A 15,567-nucleotide genomic window follows, 5' to 3' on the forward strand; every position below is an offset into this window, starting at 1 on the left:
ACAGGCCATTCTCTATTACTACATTAGAAAATTCCCAAGACCTGAAATTCTCATGACTGATAAATGCTGGCAAGATTCACCCTTTCATTTTTTGGAGGTTTACTCTAAAACCTTAGAGATTTCTCTGAGGTAAACATATGGGCAAATTTCTCTGATATACACGCACGTCAGTATATTCCAAAATCCGCATCAGTGGAAGTCAAAATCAAGGAGAATCCCTAAAAATCTAAAGCACTGACAGTGGTTCTCAGTTTTTTTTTTCCTGCCCCAACCCACGTGAGGAATACATGACCATGAACAGCGACTCACCAAGATGGTAATTCCAAGATGGGGATTTCATTTAGAAGCCTCCCAAGGGGTTTTAACTGACTCTGTCCCTACCCCTAATGAAGTTATTAAACATTGCTCAGTAAATTATCCAATGGCTTGATTATCTTGGAATGATATGCATGGTGGTATTCAAAGGCACTGCTAAGTGTAACCCAGCTACCAGAATGGCAGTGGAGCAGGTTAGGACAGAATGGGCAAACCACCCACACCTTTAGCGAAAGAGAAACTGCTAAGAGACTCGGCTGCCGGGCCCTGTGCAACTACCAGCAGTCCCTCGTAGGCTGGCTCACAAAGTATTACCTTTTCCGCGAGTCTGCATTCTTTCAGCCACATTCTGGTAAAAATCCTGAGTACACTCTGACTGTTCCTCAATGCTTAAGTCCTGAAACAAAGGGACAAAGAGGCTGCTTAGTAGCTGAAGAAAGATCATGAGAAAAGCTCTAAATCTTACAAAGTTTCCAAAGCCCACTCCTTGAACTAATCCCAAAAGTACTTAAAATTATATGAATGCTGCAGGGGAGAAAAGCTTGTCAGTTAATATTATTTACAACATCTCATGACCTCTCCTTTCCTCTCACTGTATATACACATTTCTACATGGGTATAATGCATATTTTGATAATTTATATGTTTATGTACATTTAGATTTCTCTAATCTACTTAACCATTTTTGATGGCTTTATCATATTCCAATATATTAATGGATTTATTTAACCAACCTTTACCACTGTGCGTTTGGGTTTCTTCCCTTTTTCACTATTTATGCAGCTATAAACAACTGTGTGAAGAATGTTTCTTTTGGGTTATTTCTTTGTGACTCATTTTCAAAAGTGGCATGAACAATTTAATAAGTATGAACAACTTTATAGCTCTAAGTATCTACTGCTAGATACAATCCTCAGAAACTCCAATGTATGGTCATTAGCCACATAGGTGTGCTTATTTCTCCACAACCGCTCCAATATTGGGCACTATCATTTTTATTTGGTTTTACTGATTTTATAGGTATAACACATATATTTATTCCTCTTTCTTCCAAAGACTACTTGAAATCTATATGAAAGAAAAACATGGTTTAGCACAACAAACTAGAAAATGATAAAAAAAGAAAAGCAAAATAGAACACGGAGAGAAACAGAAACAGAAATTAAGCCAGGAAAGATAACACAAAAATCTGCAAGTCAGTAAAAATTCAGCCTATAAATTTCTCTCTAAACTTTCTAGCAATCATCACTAAGATGAAAACAAGTCACATAACTGAGTGTCCAAAATGTAAAAGCAAACTAATTTTTCAGGTGAAATTTAACAGCATAATCAGGCATTTCTCCCAAGCGTTCTTATAAAGATGTCACTGTAGAAGGGCATGAATTTAGCCCAAGACAAATTCCACAGGACTATTTCCCACAGACCGCCTCTGCATAGGCCAATGACCTGGGCTAATAAATGAAGGTCGCAGAGCCTGGCGCTCTGGCTATTTCAGGAAAGAAGCCTGGGGGTGAGGGACAGTGACCAGACTTTGCCTATCTGCCTTCACAGCGTCTCTCCCATCGATCCTTCCCTGGTTTGGGTCCTCACTACCTCTCACCTGGACTTCAGCTGCTCTCCCCACCTTTGATCCTTCTCACTTTTCAACTGACCATCTTAGATCATGATCTGGTCACACTGTGCCTCAACCCTCCAATGGTCATCTATCAGCTGGATGCTCAAGAGTATACTCAGCCCACATGGCCCATCCGACTCCCCACCTACCCTGCCAGGTTACCTACTGTTCTGATCATCTGCATGTGCTCTTCCTGCTCCCCTAACTCTGAAATTATTCTCAGTCCAGTTATGCTTATGAGAAAGGTTGTCTTCTTCATGTTCTGTGGTGTAAACACAAGTACATCCAGAGCTCCTCTAGAAGAGAGGTCTGGATCCCGCACGCCATACCCTGCCGCGGCCTCTGTGGGGAGGCAGGACGGCTCTCTATAGATGAGCATGCCTGGTACGGCAAATACATGGCTTTCTCTAGTGCCAATTCCTAATAAGACTTCAAGTTTTGGTTTCCTGTCTAACCTTAATCTACAAATTGAGCAAAGAAATTTATATTGTAAATTCTCTAAGGTTCATCTCTGCACTAAATTAGATCACCTGACAAATATATCCATGGACTGAACAAGCTTAGGTCCACTGAAAATACTCCTTCAGAGAAATATTTACAAGATTATGCCGATTTTCACGTAGAAAACCATAAGCAGCAGCTATTTAAAGAACATGCCCATAAGAACATGTTTATAAATTCTAAATATGATCAAATTACTCCCTTGTTCTCTTATTCTTACCTTAACTCACTTTGTAAATCTCAAATCATTCCAATAAGCTGACTGGTTTTAAATAAACAAAAGACAGACTATCTTCATGGAGTTTATGAGATGAAATTTTCTTTTACTATTAAATCTATAAATCTAACTTTACTTCTAATATGGGTACTTTACTTAACATTTTAACTACGGTATTTTGATTTTCCTTTATGATGCTCTAATTTTACTTGCTATTCTTTTAGCTTACATACTTTCTGGATTATCTACTATTTATATCTATTTAGGTAGGTAAGACATGACTACCTTTCATTTGCACCAAATCTTAACACTCAGAACAAACTTCATTCCTGTAATTACTAGTACTCACTTCTAACCAGAAACTGGGACCTTTTAAAGGCCTAAATGGCCCGTTTTACAGGTGGTGATGGTTTACCTATTCCTCCCCCACCCCTGCTGCACACAATCACTGTGATTGTTACAATTCAGAAACCTCCTTTTTATGTTTCTGTTTATACTGCACAGATTTACACTTCAGTAGTGTTTATTTTATAGAGTGAAACGACTCCCCTGCCACTCTGCCCTCTCATCCTGCTTCAGGTTCTCTGCAGGACTTAACACTGTCGTATTACAAATTATTTTATTGTCTATCTCCTCCACTAAAATGTCAGCTCCGTGAGGGTACTGTTCACGACCACATCCTCAGAGCCAGGCATAGGGCCAGTGCTCAACACTAGCTGAATGAAAGAAGGAATGAAAGTGGCCATTTATTATTGTTCCTCCCTTTGTAATACTGTAAAGAGGCCAGGAGACAATTCTACACAGGTCTCTCATATTTCTACAGACCTCGTGGGGAGAGACACTGCCTGCCTCTGTTCTGCACTCTTTTTAAGGACAGCAGTATAGTGGACAGGCTTGGAAGGCAGGCAGAGCCTCCCTCAAGTAAGAGGCGTAGATTTCACTGCCCAGTATAATACTGCCCAGTATAATAACATTTCTCACTGGGGCAAAGGTCAGGCAAGTTCACGGCCCTATAAAAGATTCTCTTCTCTAACGAAACTCACTGCACAGGCAGGCGCTACCTGACCTTTGCACTGCCCTGTGGGAACTGATACTCAGGGAACTGGTGTAAATACTGATAGACTCTGGCTACTGCTGTTGCTATAATAAAATGGACTTTTATTCCCCCCTTGACCCAGGAGATGTGTCTTCCACCATTATCCATGAAACTACGGCGGGCTAACTTGTTAACTTGCAAGTTGAGTAAATCTCAGATCCATCAGAGTTCTTGCCAAAGGAGCTAAATGATATAATAGCAGGTTTGTGTTGGTAAATTCTTTCAGGTTTTACAAAATTCCAAAAGGTTTTTTCATAGTTTTCAAAGAAGAAATACAGTGTAGCAGTGTAAATGAACCCTTCTCCTTAAGTATTCTCTAACCATTGCCTGGGATCATCTTTTCTTTAATGCCTGTGTAAAGCAATTTTTTTTTCCTAAAAAATTTTTCCTTTGTGGTATAAAAGTTTGACAAGCGGGTGTATCCCTTTGAATATTAATGCTGAGAAGTTCTCTGTATACTTTCCTAATTGTCTGGCTGAAGTTTTTTTCTACCTCCAGTTTTAAAAATCTTTATTTGACTATTTCCTTAGTTATATTTTTTGTGTATTTCATCTTTAGAAACTGGATCTCCATGATCTAGTTTCTGATTTAAGTTTCTTTTGTACTACAGTTAACTGTTTCATCTATTCAGTTTTCAGCTTTAATGTTCATATTTCTTGTATTGCTAGTTTCTGCTGCCTTCAACCATTTTTTTAGGAAACTGAACACATTAGAGCTTTCATCCTTAAATAAAATTTAAAATTAAACATTAATATTTAAAGTATGCTAAGCATGCAGTCCTCATATTCTGAGACAGTCTATCTTACCAGGGAATATACCTTGAGATTAAGTAGCTAATTGAGTATAGACAAACATTTCTACAGTTAGATGAACAAAACAGAGCAAAAGTAATTGATTTTTATCAGATTCAATTACTGGCAAAATGAAAGTGGTGAGAACTGTTAAGTTACATATTTTCATTTCACATCTCTAAGGAAAAGCCAGTAGGTGATCATTTTTAAGAACTGGATTATTACTAATTACAAATGAACTCACATATGCTTTTCACAAATATCATATAATCTTACAGCAAGAAAAATGTTTAAGCTCTTGCTTTTCCTCCACTGAATGAAATGTGTAGTGGGTAAGTGTTCCAGTAACTCCAGTGAGATGCAGAGCAAACACAGGGCAGTCTGCATGGCCAGGTAACTAAACAGCAGAATTCCCAAAGACACTGTATTCATTTAAATACTCTGATGTCATCAGAGTTTGAGCAGATATAGCACTATCCATGATACTCTAGAGGTCCAGTAGTGTCCTGCTGGCCTCTTCTGCAAATGTGTGAAATTACTAAGCATGCAGTCCTAAAAGTCAATGAACAGGCTCCCAAATTAGAGTTCATTAATGTAATTTACACAATTTAGCCACTGGTTACTTGAGTTTTCCAACAAGGTTTAGGAAAAGCTCAAAAGTATTCATAGATGAGTAGAGGAAATCAGCCCTTCAAGGAGTATAGCAGCTACTTTAAAGAAATCTCTTCAAGAGGCTGCTAAGTTTCACCACTCGCAGCAGGGTAAGTCTTGGGGTGTGCCCATGCAATGCACCCCACCTTGTTAACTAGCACCACTGAGTCCGGCTCTTTCCCCTTAACCAGCACGTGGAACAAGGCTTCACATCTGTAGGAGTCAAAACCTGGCTTGATCTGAACCACAGTTGGTTCAACCTGAGTTAAGTCATGCTATGTGAACACCTGAACGTGGACTTCAGTCATTACGAGGCCTTCATAAAGGCTCTTCAGGTGAGGGTTAGTATCTTTAATTTCTTCACTGTGTTGCCTTCTCTAAAATGCCTGCAGCCTCTAACAAGTCCTTGCAGAAGCTCTAAATACCATATAATTTTGCCTCCTCCAGCATTTCCTGCTCCTCCGTCACAAGTTCTCAGTATCTGCCAAGCCTCACTTATTTTTCCGTAGTCTCTTCTAGCTGTTCTCTCAGCTTGACCTTCCCTTCCATGAGCATCTTCTCTGTAGAGGGAGTATCTCTCTTCTGTTCCATTTTGACCCATGTCCTCTTCCACTTTTGTTCTTTCGCTGTGCGCAACAGGAAAGGGCCTGGGACACGACACCAAAGCTGAGAGATTGTACTGCGCCAGCCTCGCCCACTGCACCACCACAGCTGCCTTCTATGACATGGTCTTGAATGTTTTTGGTTTTTTTTCCCATTCATTTAAAGAAATTTATTTGCTGGTTGTTGCATTTTAAGATACATTGCTAGGTGCCTTGGGGGATTTGTAGAGTTCAAAACTTTTCCACTGTGATTTTGAATATTTTTATTCATTCATTACTTTCAATATAGTTATCAACTCAAACTTTTACCTAGTTTTGTTTCTTATGCTGTGTAGACTCCATCAGTTCAGATGTTTTCCCACTGTCTCACTGCCTCACTTCTCATCCTCGCTGCTTCTAATTTTAAAATTAACCCAGGATCTAATGGCCCTGGGTTACTTCTCCCCCACCCCAACTTTCTTACCATAATTAAAACTTATTTTGTTGATTAAAGTTTCTTTGTTCTGAATACACACTTCCCTCTCCTAACTAATTACACAGCAGGGCAAACTACTCCTTGTATACACATATGGTCTAGAATAGTGAAGTTATTTTAAAATATAAAAGGACACCTATCTTTGCACTTGTTCTGGGGAAGAGAAGATAAATGAAGACATAGCCATGTTTTAAACCATAATTTTTTTCCTTCTCATTTAGGATTAGGAAAATAGTTTTTCAGGAGACTGAATATCAGAAAAAAAAACTAAGTCTATACAATATAATCAATACCAGACTTTTACAGAATGACTGGCTGGGAAAAGGACAATGAAAGCAGCATGGTCTTATGTTGTGCTTGACCACTTCCTCAGCAAGGAATAAGAGCATATTTGAACAACTATTAATAAACGAATTGTGTTTTTAAAAAAACAGCATTGAAAAACCCAGAAAATTCACTTACTAAAAAGCTTTACTTCAATATCCAATAAATTAAAAAGCCTGAATTTTGAGGAAGGAGAAGATTACCTAGGCTATTCTTAAAAACAAAAAACAAAAAAACAGGGCAAGCTACACTTTCAGAACAGGGGAAAATGCAGCTGAAGAATCTGTCAACAATCAGCAAGAGTAGGATTTAAATAGTTTGGGCAGCTAAAGAGTTTCTCCAGGAGTCTCACTTTGATTTAAAGGCAGTCTAACTCACTGGGGTCCTCATTTCTATCGACCTCTCAGGTGGTGCCCATTGAGGATGAGGACACAGATCACTACAGTCAACAGACCCAAGACAGGTCCATAAACTAATTGTTTCTCATTTGTGACAAATTAAGTACAAAGTTTGAAAGAAAGCACTTAAAAGTTTTAAAGAAAAATAAAGACAGTCTGTGTGTTTCGAAATGTTTCCTATGAATAAATGTGTGGAAAAAAATTCTTCAGCAAGCCAGGGATCTCATTAAATTAGAAAATATGGTTTTCAAGTTATGATGGGAAAAGTGAACATCTAGTTAGGTCTATATAATGCTTTAAAATTACTCATGCACATAAAATTTTTGTCCAAATGACAAAAGAAATCTAGACATCCTTCATTTCACTGGTGACCATATACATCCCAGAATCTGTGGCCACTCTTAAACCTATACGAAGCTTGGATCTTACAGTAAGATTCTTAAATACTAGTTATTTTGTAATGATAATAAAATTTAAAAACTAAACCTTGTAAATTCTTTTTTAGCTTCTGCATATGCCCCACTCCCCCTCCCACCCAATCAAATTTGAATTTCTAAGAAGAAAAAAGTAGCTGCTGACAATTGGATGTTCAACATAAATGAACTTTGTGCTAATGTCACTGCCTGTCTCATTTGCAATAGAAGTATCTCTTAAAGAATATGAAAAGGGACTACCAGGGACTATTAAGTAGTTAATAAGATTAATCAAAAAGAAAAAAGGGTAAAATAAACCAGCTTCAGAAGAATCTTAGCAAACAACATTTGTTGAAGAGCAAAGCATTACACTGTAGTATTGCAGTGTGTATGGATTATGTAGGTGCTGAATGAAATTTTAGCCGAAAGAGATACCCTTTTGGGATGGGGAAATTTTCTTAAGTCTCAGTGCAGATATAAAGTGATTAAATGGCTGAAAAAAAATTTTTAATCCAATTCTGAAAATATTTAATTTTCTAGACTTGACCCATATGTGGAAAAAGTTGCTTACCACTGGCATATCCTAGGACTAGAGAAAACAGGAATGAAGTGGAAAAAGATGTAGGCAAGAACAGTTCATTGTTGAAATTATGAGTTAGAAATTATGGGTTAAAGACACACATGTGGAGGACCCTGGACAAGTCACTTATTCCCTCTGGCTCTCAACTTCCCCATCTGTAAAATAAAGGGGCTGAAACCAGTTGAAAGGTTTCAAAGTTGAAACTTTCAAACCAGTTGAAAGTTGAAAGGTCCCTTTCAATGTCTAAATTTTACCTGAGCAAGGAGAGAAACATTAAAAATCAAAATACAAAACAAAAACAAAAAAACCCTAAAATGATAGCTACTAGTCTAACAATTGTTACTTGGAGTTCAAGGTTTATGGTGGCTCTCTTGGCAAAACACTGTTTACAAGGTGACAAGTTAGGAAGGCTTATTAAAAAAGTACACAATACAAATGGCTTCGATGCCAGACATTCCACTTGATGATCCAATCACCACTAAGTTGCAGTGGAAAAGTACTAGCCTGCAAGTCATGTTTAACTAGCAACATTTCTCAGGTAAGTAACTTGACATTTCTGGGTCTTAATTTTCTCAGGTGTAAAATGACAAAGTTGCACTAGATCATCTCTAAGACCTTTCCAAAACCAAAACTCTGTGTTTCTAAGTGGTTCTCAACCTACCCTTTTGTAATGCATTGCTTCCAAAAACAGCTTGGTCTGCTTATAGATTTCTTGGCCTGTCTTGTGCAAGGTCTTGAGAAATTCTATGAACTCTTTAGACACTCTATCCGTTTCAATGCTGGTTTGCCGGTTTATAGAAGGACTGGGAGCTTTTGCTTCCTGAATTTCTGCTGGGAAAATTAAACATAGTAAGTTTCATTACACAGAAGATTCATGCATGGAATTACTTTAAGTATCTAACTTAAGATTATTTAAATTACACTTAATCAAAGTTAAACTTGAATTTAAATTATTTTATGCTTAAATATTTGCACTTTCCTTAAAGTAAGCTAATCTATTTTCTGAGTAGGAGGCACAAGTAGATAAAACTACATATCTAAAAGATACTTCTATTCAAATAAAAGTTGCTCTGTTAGTATCTTCTCAGCCAAAATATATCATGCTTTGATCTACATATTTAATCATTAATACTGAAACCAGCAGCATCTTTTCTGCAACATTTTTTACCAATATAGAAAACCAAAAATTGTATTTATTAATTAGAAAAAAATTCTTTAATACTTGGAATTTAATCCTTCACTCAATCTGATAATTCCACTCCTACTCATGATGGAACAACAGAGATTAGGTTTATCCTACTGCCTTAGGAAAATCAGACAAAACATATGAAATAATGGTTTCCAGACACTGGCCAACAGGCAGAAGGGGGGGTAGTCCCTGGGAGAAAGGGACAAACATGGTAAATCCTCCCTAGTGCTCCAGCTCACTGTGGGGAGAGGTTTAAGGCCTTGGCACACGGAGAGGCAACTCAAGCAGATCTTACTCAGCAGACTTGCTAAACTGGGGAAACAGCATTAAGAGCTTAGGGAGGCCAAAGTTGCTAGAATTTGCATGCAAAATACAGAGAGGACAGGGTTGTAAAGAAAAAACTGCAGATAACTGCAAAGGGGTTCCCTTGAGTCTCCGACTGAGTACTGCGCATGCATGTGAGAAAACGACCCGCAACTGGGTGAAGGAGTGGGCAGAACAATCCCCTGAGCACACATGGCTGAGAATAACTCATCTTCCCCACCACCCAGGAACAAAGAGCATGAACAGTGGCAAATACGTGGGTAAACAGGAAAGACATTTTCTCACTTAAAAATTTCCTTAAAAGATAATTAAAATTAACTGTTTAAAAGCTAGAGTAATAATAATGGATTGTGAGATTCATAGCATATATAGAAGCAAAATGTAGGACAACAATAGCACAAAGGGTGGGAGGACTTGGCTGATCCACTAGGATTTACTCTAAACTAGAGCTCACAACCTTACGTTGGAGATTAAAAAATGTAAGTAAATTCTCTGAGTCTTTACAGTCAAGCTGTTCCATTTACCTTCTCTGAAGGGACAGCCAACTCTAACAGCAAGTTAAAATATTTTTCAAATCCCTTAGAAGATTTTTTGTGTTCTATTTACTGCCAAGCTGCACTGGCTTAAGAGCTTTCTTTCAAGTTACCAACAGAAGCAAATAAATATCAAGAGCAAGGACATCTTGTGTTAACAAAGTAAAATAAAGAATACAGAACACAAAAGGTCTATTTTAGTCTAGACTCAATAGATTAAAACTGCATTTAGTATAGGCTAACCTTATCCACATGAAAAGGCCAAACAATCAGCCTGAAATGCAAAGCTCCCCTGGCAAAGTTACATAAGCAATCTGTGAAACAAAGATCCAATCGCAGCCTCTTTTCTAATACTCACACATCAGTTTTTTTCAACACTCTGAGGTCTTTATCCTCAAATACTTTCTACAGACAAAAAAACAACTGAACACCAAAAAAACTAAAGTAAAAATCTATCATTCTAAAGAAAAGAAAAAAGTAAGAACTATTCCACATAAAAGTTTTTAAGATAAAAATCATTTATTAAGATAAAAATCACAGACATAGAAAACAAACTTGTGGTTATTGGGTAAGGAAAGCAGGGATAGAGGGATAAATTGGGAGTTTGGGATTTGCAGATACTAACTACTATATATAAAATAGATAAACAGCAAGACCCTACTGTATAGCACAGGGAACTATAGTCAGTATCTTCTAATAGCCTATAATGGAAAAGAATATGAAAAGAAATACATATATATGTGTAACTGAATCACTACGATGTACACCAGATATTAACACACTGTGAACCAACTGTACTTCAATTAAAAAAATTTTTTTAATCATTTGGAATTGTTTCTTTTAAAGTACAAATCTTTTCCTAATATAATGCATACTGTACAGAAGCTCTTAGGACATGATTTTTTTAACTGTCAAGTTTAGTCAATGAATGCGCATGAGTATTATGCACTTCAGTAATAGAAACTTCATCATATTTCTATTTATATAGATACAGACCCAGGTATAGTTATAGATAAACCCACACACATATTTGAGGTCAAGGGATACAATGGAAAAAACGAGTTAGGAGACCTGAGGTCTAATATATTAATTCATTACATGATCTTGGGTAAATTAGTTCACCTCTATGGGCTTTTCTACTGTCATCTGTAAAATATGGCAGTTAGAACTGATGGTTTTATAATTTCTTTACTGTTTCATCTGTTGGCATATACCACTTCACCATATATCATAAATTCATAAGGTTAATGAGACTTTCCCAAAGCAGGAAACAGAATTCAAGCTAAAAAGGAATGAATGCTTTTGATCAACACCTTTGTGCTCCTTACCAGAAGAGATTATTCTATAAGAAAAACAACATATAGCTAACACTTATTGGAGACTTACTATGTGTTAGGTACTGTGCTAAACTCAGTACACACATCAGCTCATTTAATCCTCAAGACATGCCTATAATAGGTGTTACTGTCCCTAAGAATAGACAGGCCTTAAAGAGATTAGCTTGCTTAAGGTCACACAGCTAGTAAACTGCACAGCTGAGACTCAAATCAGGGTGACTCAAAAGCTTATGCTTTTAATCACCCTACTACACTATCTCCTAATAAATAAATCATGAGCCAAATACATTCTTATCAAATACATTAATCTCTAGCAGGTACTGATTATTCCCCTTCTTACTGTTGTAAAGAAAACTGCTATGAGTAACAGCCAACCAAGGACAACTCCAAATTAATCATGTGAATAAAAAGATTGTTAAAAGGTTTGCCTTTATTAAAGAGAAGTACTGTGTTTTTGGTTATAAGCAACCTTTCCCTTTAATAAAACAAAAACCAATAATCATTAAATCCAAAAGACCAGCAAAGATCTTAAGGTGATATTATTCATTCCCCTTCATTTAGGCAGACCAAAACCTCATGACAATTACCCCAGGTCGGCGGGTAGTACCCAAGAGAAGGGCTCTTGTGACAGCGTTGGTGTTGGTTCCCAGTATCCTTTACTATTTCCAACTTACGGTGTATCTGATTATCAACATAAAGGTTCCAAGACTAAGCCCTAACAACAGGTATTTTCTTTTCTGCTTCCGGCTACGCCACTTCAACTAGCTTACCTGCTCACTGGTAGAACAAGTGTGACTTTAGCGACAATACTCTTGCTGGTTATATGGAATTTTGAGAAGCAGGTTGAATAAGGTCAAGTACATACTAATCCATGCACCAGACAATATCTACTATGGGTTACTTTCACACTCTTAAAAGCCCAAGGTGAGCCTTGTTCCACTTTTCCTTCTCTGTACAGTATTTCCTCAAGACACAAGCTGTCTCTCAAATAAGCTCTCAGAAAACTTTTCTAGATGATTTAAGCCTAGAAACAGTCATTTCTGATAAGGTATGGACAATGAGGCTATTACACAAAGGAGAATAAACCAGGATCCAAAAATTAAAAACACAAAAAATAAAACATTCAAACAGATGGGATGAAAATGAATTTTATAAACAAAACTAGATATTTAATTTCTCTTTACTTCTCCTATAGCGTAAACAAGTTCTCTAAAACACAATTCCTCCAACTGATGAGATTTCACATACTGTCTGGGCCTCAAACCCAATTTCGGTCTCAAATCTTGGTTGATATTCTCTGAATGCTTACAGAAATTTAAAAGTTGAGCCCACATGCATTGTGGATCTACTCTGTATCTCATTTGGACACAGAAGAAAAAAAGAGAATCAGAAAATTACCCTTTTTTGATCCAACCCTGGATGAAGCACTGAAGAATTTCTTTACTGTGGTAACCTTGCGGGTCTTCTCATTGGTTTTCTTTTCTTCAAACTTGGAAAATGTAAGGGATTGGGCCCCTTGGCTGCTCTGACTGCTGGCAAAGGCCTCTTCCTCCTCCCGCTGTAGTCTGTAATTCAAGAGGGGGTTAAGGATGACCCAGATATTCTCCAAGTTTTCCTTGTACCTAAAGGTAATAACTCAATGAGTCGAAGATATAAAGTTTTTAGAACCAGAGGCTAAATATACTAAATAGGTCTGAGGTCTCTGACAGGAAACTATCCTACATGCTACTACAAATTTCTAAAGGGACCTTCTCCATGGATCATGTTAATTCAGCCACGGTACTAGGGTTACATAAAAGAAATAAAGTCTAGTCCTTTTCCCTGACAATCTTAAGGGTGGAAGAGAGAAAGAGATAAGTAAATAATTACCACATAATGTGATGGTGCCTGCAACAGAGAGCAAAACCCAAGTGCTATGGGAACAAAAGAAAGAAAAACTAAATCAGCTGGAAGAGTTCAAGAAAATTTTATAATGGTGATATTTAGGCCAGTCTTAAAGAAGAGGACCACATCAAGTGAAAGGGCATTCAGGAAGAAGGCACTACCAATGTGAAGGCATGTGGTTTTCATTGTGGATCAAGTTCAGTGTAGTCAGATCACTGATGGTGGGATGGACCATGATGCTGGTTGTACAGGTAGGCACCAGGTGGTAAGAAACCCTGACTGCCAAGCCTGCTGTAATTTTGCATTTCATCATGCGGTGGGGATCCAAGAAAGACTGCAATTCAATAAGTTACCATTATGTGATTTGTGCTTTAGAAAGACAACGCAGGTAGCTGTGTGAGAACTTGAGGGGCAGAGAGGCTAGGGATAGAGACAATACTTAAGAATATATTACAAAGATTTAAGTGAGCGAAAATAAGGACAGAAGATAGGAGAGGATGAAATTCAAGAGACTTCTCTGAGCTGGAATAAGCAACACTTGCTCAATTAGTTTAGACAGCATAGGAGGTGAAGGAGAAATTAAAAATGACTCTAATGTTTTTTAGCCAACTGAATAAACAAGATATCACTAACTGATGCAGAAGAGTTAGGAGGAAATGTTGAGAGTAAAGATTGGAGTAAATAAAAGCAATAAATCTAGCCTTGGACCAGCTGAATTTGAGGTATTTATAATAAATCTCAAAGGCTATCTTACAGAACCATGGTTCTCGAAGTGTCATTACCCAGACAGCAGCACCAGAATCAACTGAGAACTTGTTAGAAATGCAAATTCTCAGGCCTCACTCCCAAGCTACCAAAGTCAGGGACTCTGGGGGTGAGGTTCAGCAATCACCGTTTTTACGAGCTCTGCAGGTGATTCCCATGCCTGTTCAAATTGGAGAACTAGTGCTGTGGGAAATCTCAAGCAAGGTCACAATTGGAAGCAGCAACCAACAGCAACAAAATCACAGGCAGAAAGTGGTCTGAGAATGAAACAGGGATTCATCTTTCTCTCAGACAAAACAGAAAATGTTGATAAAGCTATTAGTACATTCTGATGTGAAGAGAGGAGAAAGCTAAGGAATTCACGCTTTGTGGCCTCTACTTTCTTTATGAAATAGGATCAGCTACTGAGAACAGCAGGAGGGCAGTGGGAAACCTGAAGAAATAGTTAATGTTCTGTGTCTATATTTTCTCTCTTTGGCTGACTTTGGAGTCACTGAAAGCAGCGAGTGTACTTTGTAATTCTCTGAGTTCAACACAGATGCTAGTAAGAAGTCACTCAACAAATATACCTGATTAGATTAAAACAAGAAAAACTAGCAAAAGCTGTCAGAGTTCAGTCTGACTCTCTTTTATTGAGAAGTTTTACAGTTCCTAGGATGCTCTGGCAAAGGATTAACATTATTCATAGCATTTTATTAAGTTCCTAGGCTCACCAGCATTTTACCTTTCTATTTTTATCATAATCATATTTCTGGATAATACAAATTATTTGACTAACAAACCCCATTCTTAAAGAAAAAGTTAAATTTCCAGAATGCAAAGACTATGCACACAAATCAATAGGATTCTACTACTATGTGTTTATCACTGTGCCAGATGCCGTGCTGGATATATTAAAAGAACGAGGAAAATAATGCTTGATGAAAGTCATGTGCCAAGCCCTGTGCTAGCTATATCCTATCTATTACCTCACTTAATCTTCACCATGAAGTATGTTTATCTCCACTCTTCTACTCCAAGGAGCTTATTGCCTATATGAAAGAATGAAGACTAACACACTCCAAACACAAAACAATTAAAAGTTAAGAAAAAGACAAAATGAAGAAATCATTGACTGTTGAAATCATTAACTGTTGACTGAAGGGAAAGAATTAATTTCTCTTATTATTAAGCTGGCATGCTGATATTTCAAAAAGAAAATAAAAATGTATTCTGACAACGAAAGAGCTATGTATTCAGTTACATCATTGTCAAACCAACCCCCTAGGTAAGTCCTTTTACCGCTCTGCCAGTTCCCAGTCCTCCTGAATTTGCTTCTGCCTGGCTTTGTGGTACTCCTCCCGCCAGCACTTGGAGCAGAAACCCTGCCAAGCAGGGTTGCCATAGTAACCACATCCTTTCTTGCACAGGAGCTCTGATTGATCCACATGAATTCCTCGGCGTTCAGACTTAAGGCTCATCTTCTTCCTGCTAATCAAATAACAAGAAAATGTTGAAAATGAATTCACTATCATTCTACTAACAGCAAAGCAATTAAGAAGAAAAAAACAAGTGAGT

General features: G+C 37.5%; 1 protein-coding gene and 1 pseudogene across 6 annotated transcripts in view; both read right to left on the reverse strand.

The window, feature by feature from the left end:
• Positions 1-15,567, reverse strand: part of LOC105082750 (rab5 GDP/GTP exchange factor) — a 94,030-nt gene that overhangs the window by 53,970 nt on the left and 24,493 nt on the right. For 3 of the 6 annotated variants that reach the window (XM_074345985.1, XM_074345988.1, XM_074345990.1), the window contains exons 2-5: positions 15,292-15,480; positions 12,760-12,926; positions 8,640-8,809; positions 631-712 (exon numbers count right to left, since the gene is read on the reverse strand). In XM_074345985.1, coding sequence (XP_074202086.1) covers positions 631-712; positions 8,640-8,809; positions 12,760-12,926; positions 15,292-15,470 — 598 coding nt within the window. In that variant the 5' untranslated portion in view covers positions 15,471-15,480. The remainder of the gene's footprint in view (positions 1-630; positions 713-8,639; positions 8,810-12,759; positions 12,927-15,291; positions 15,481-15,567) is intronic. The other 3 variants (XM_074345987.1, XM_074345989.1, XM_074345986.1) reach the window with 2 other exon arrangements.
• Positions 719-8,493, reverse strand: LOC123613498 (grpE protein homolog 1, mitochondrial pseudogene; annotated as a pseudogene).

The sequence above is a fragment of the Camelus bactrianus genome, chromosome 18 (assembly GCF_048773025.1).
Source record: "Camelus bactrianus isolate YW-2024 breed Bactrian camel chromosome 18, ASM4877302v1, whole genome shotgun sequence".
Taxonomy (NCBI): Eukaryota; Metazoa; Chordata; class Mammalia; order Artiodactyla; family Camelidae; genus Camelus; species Camelus bactrianus.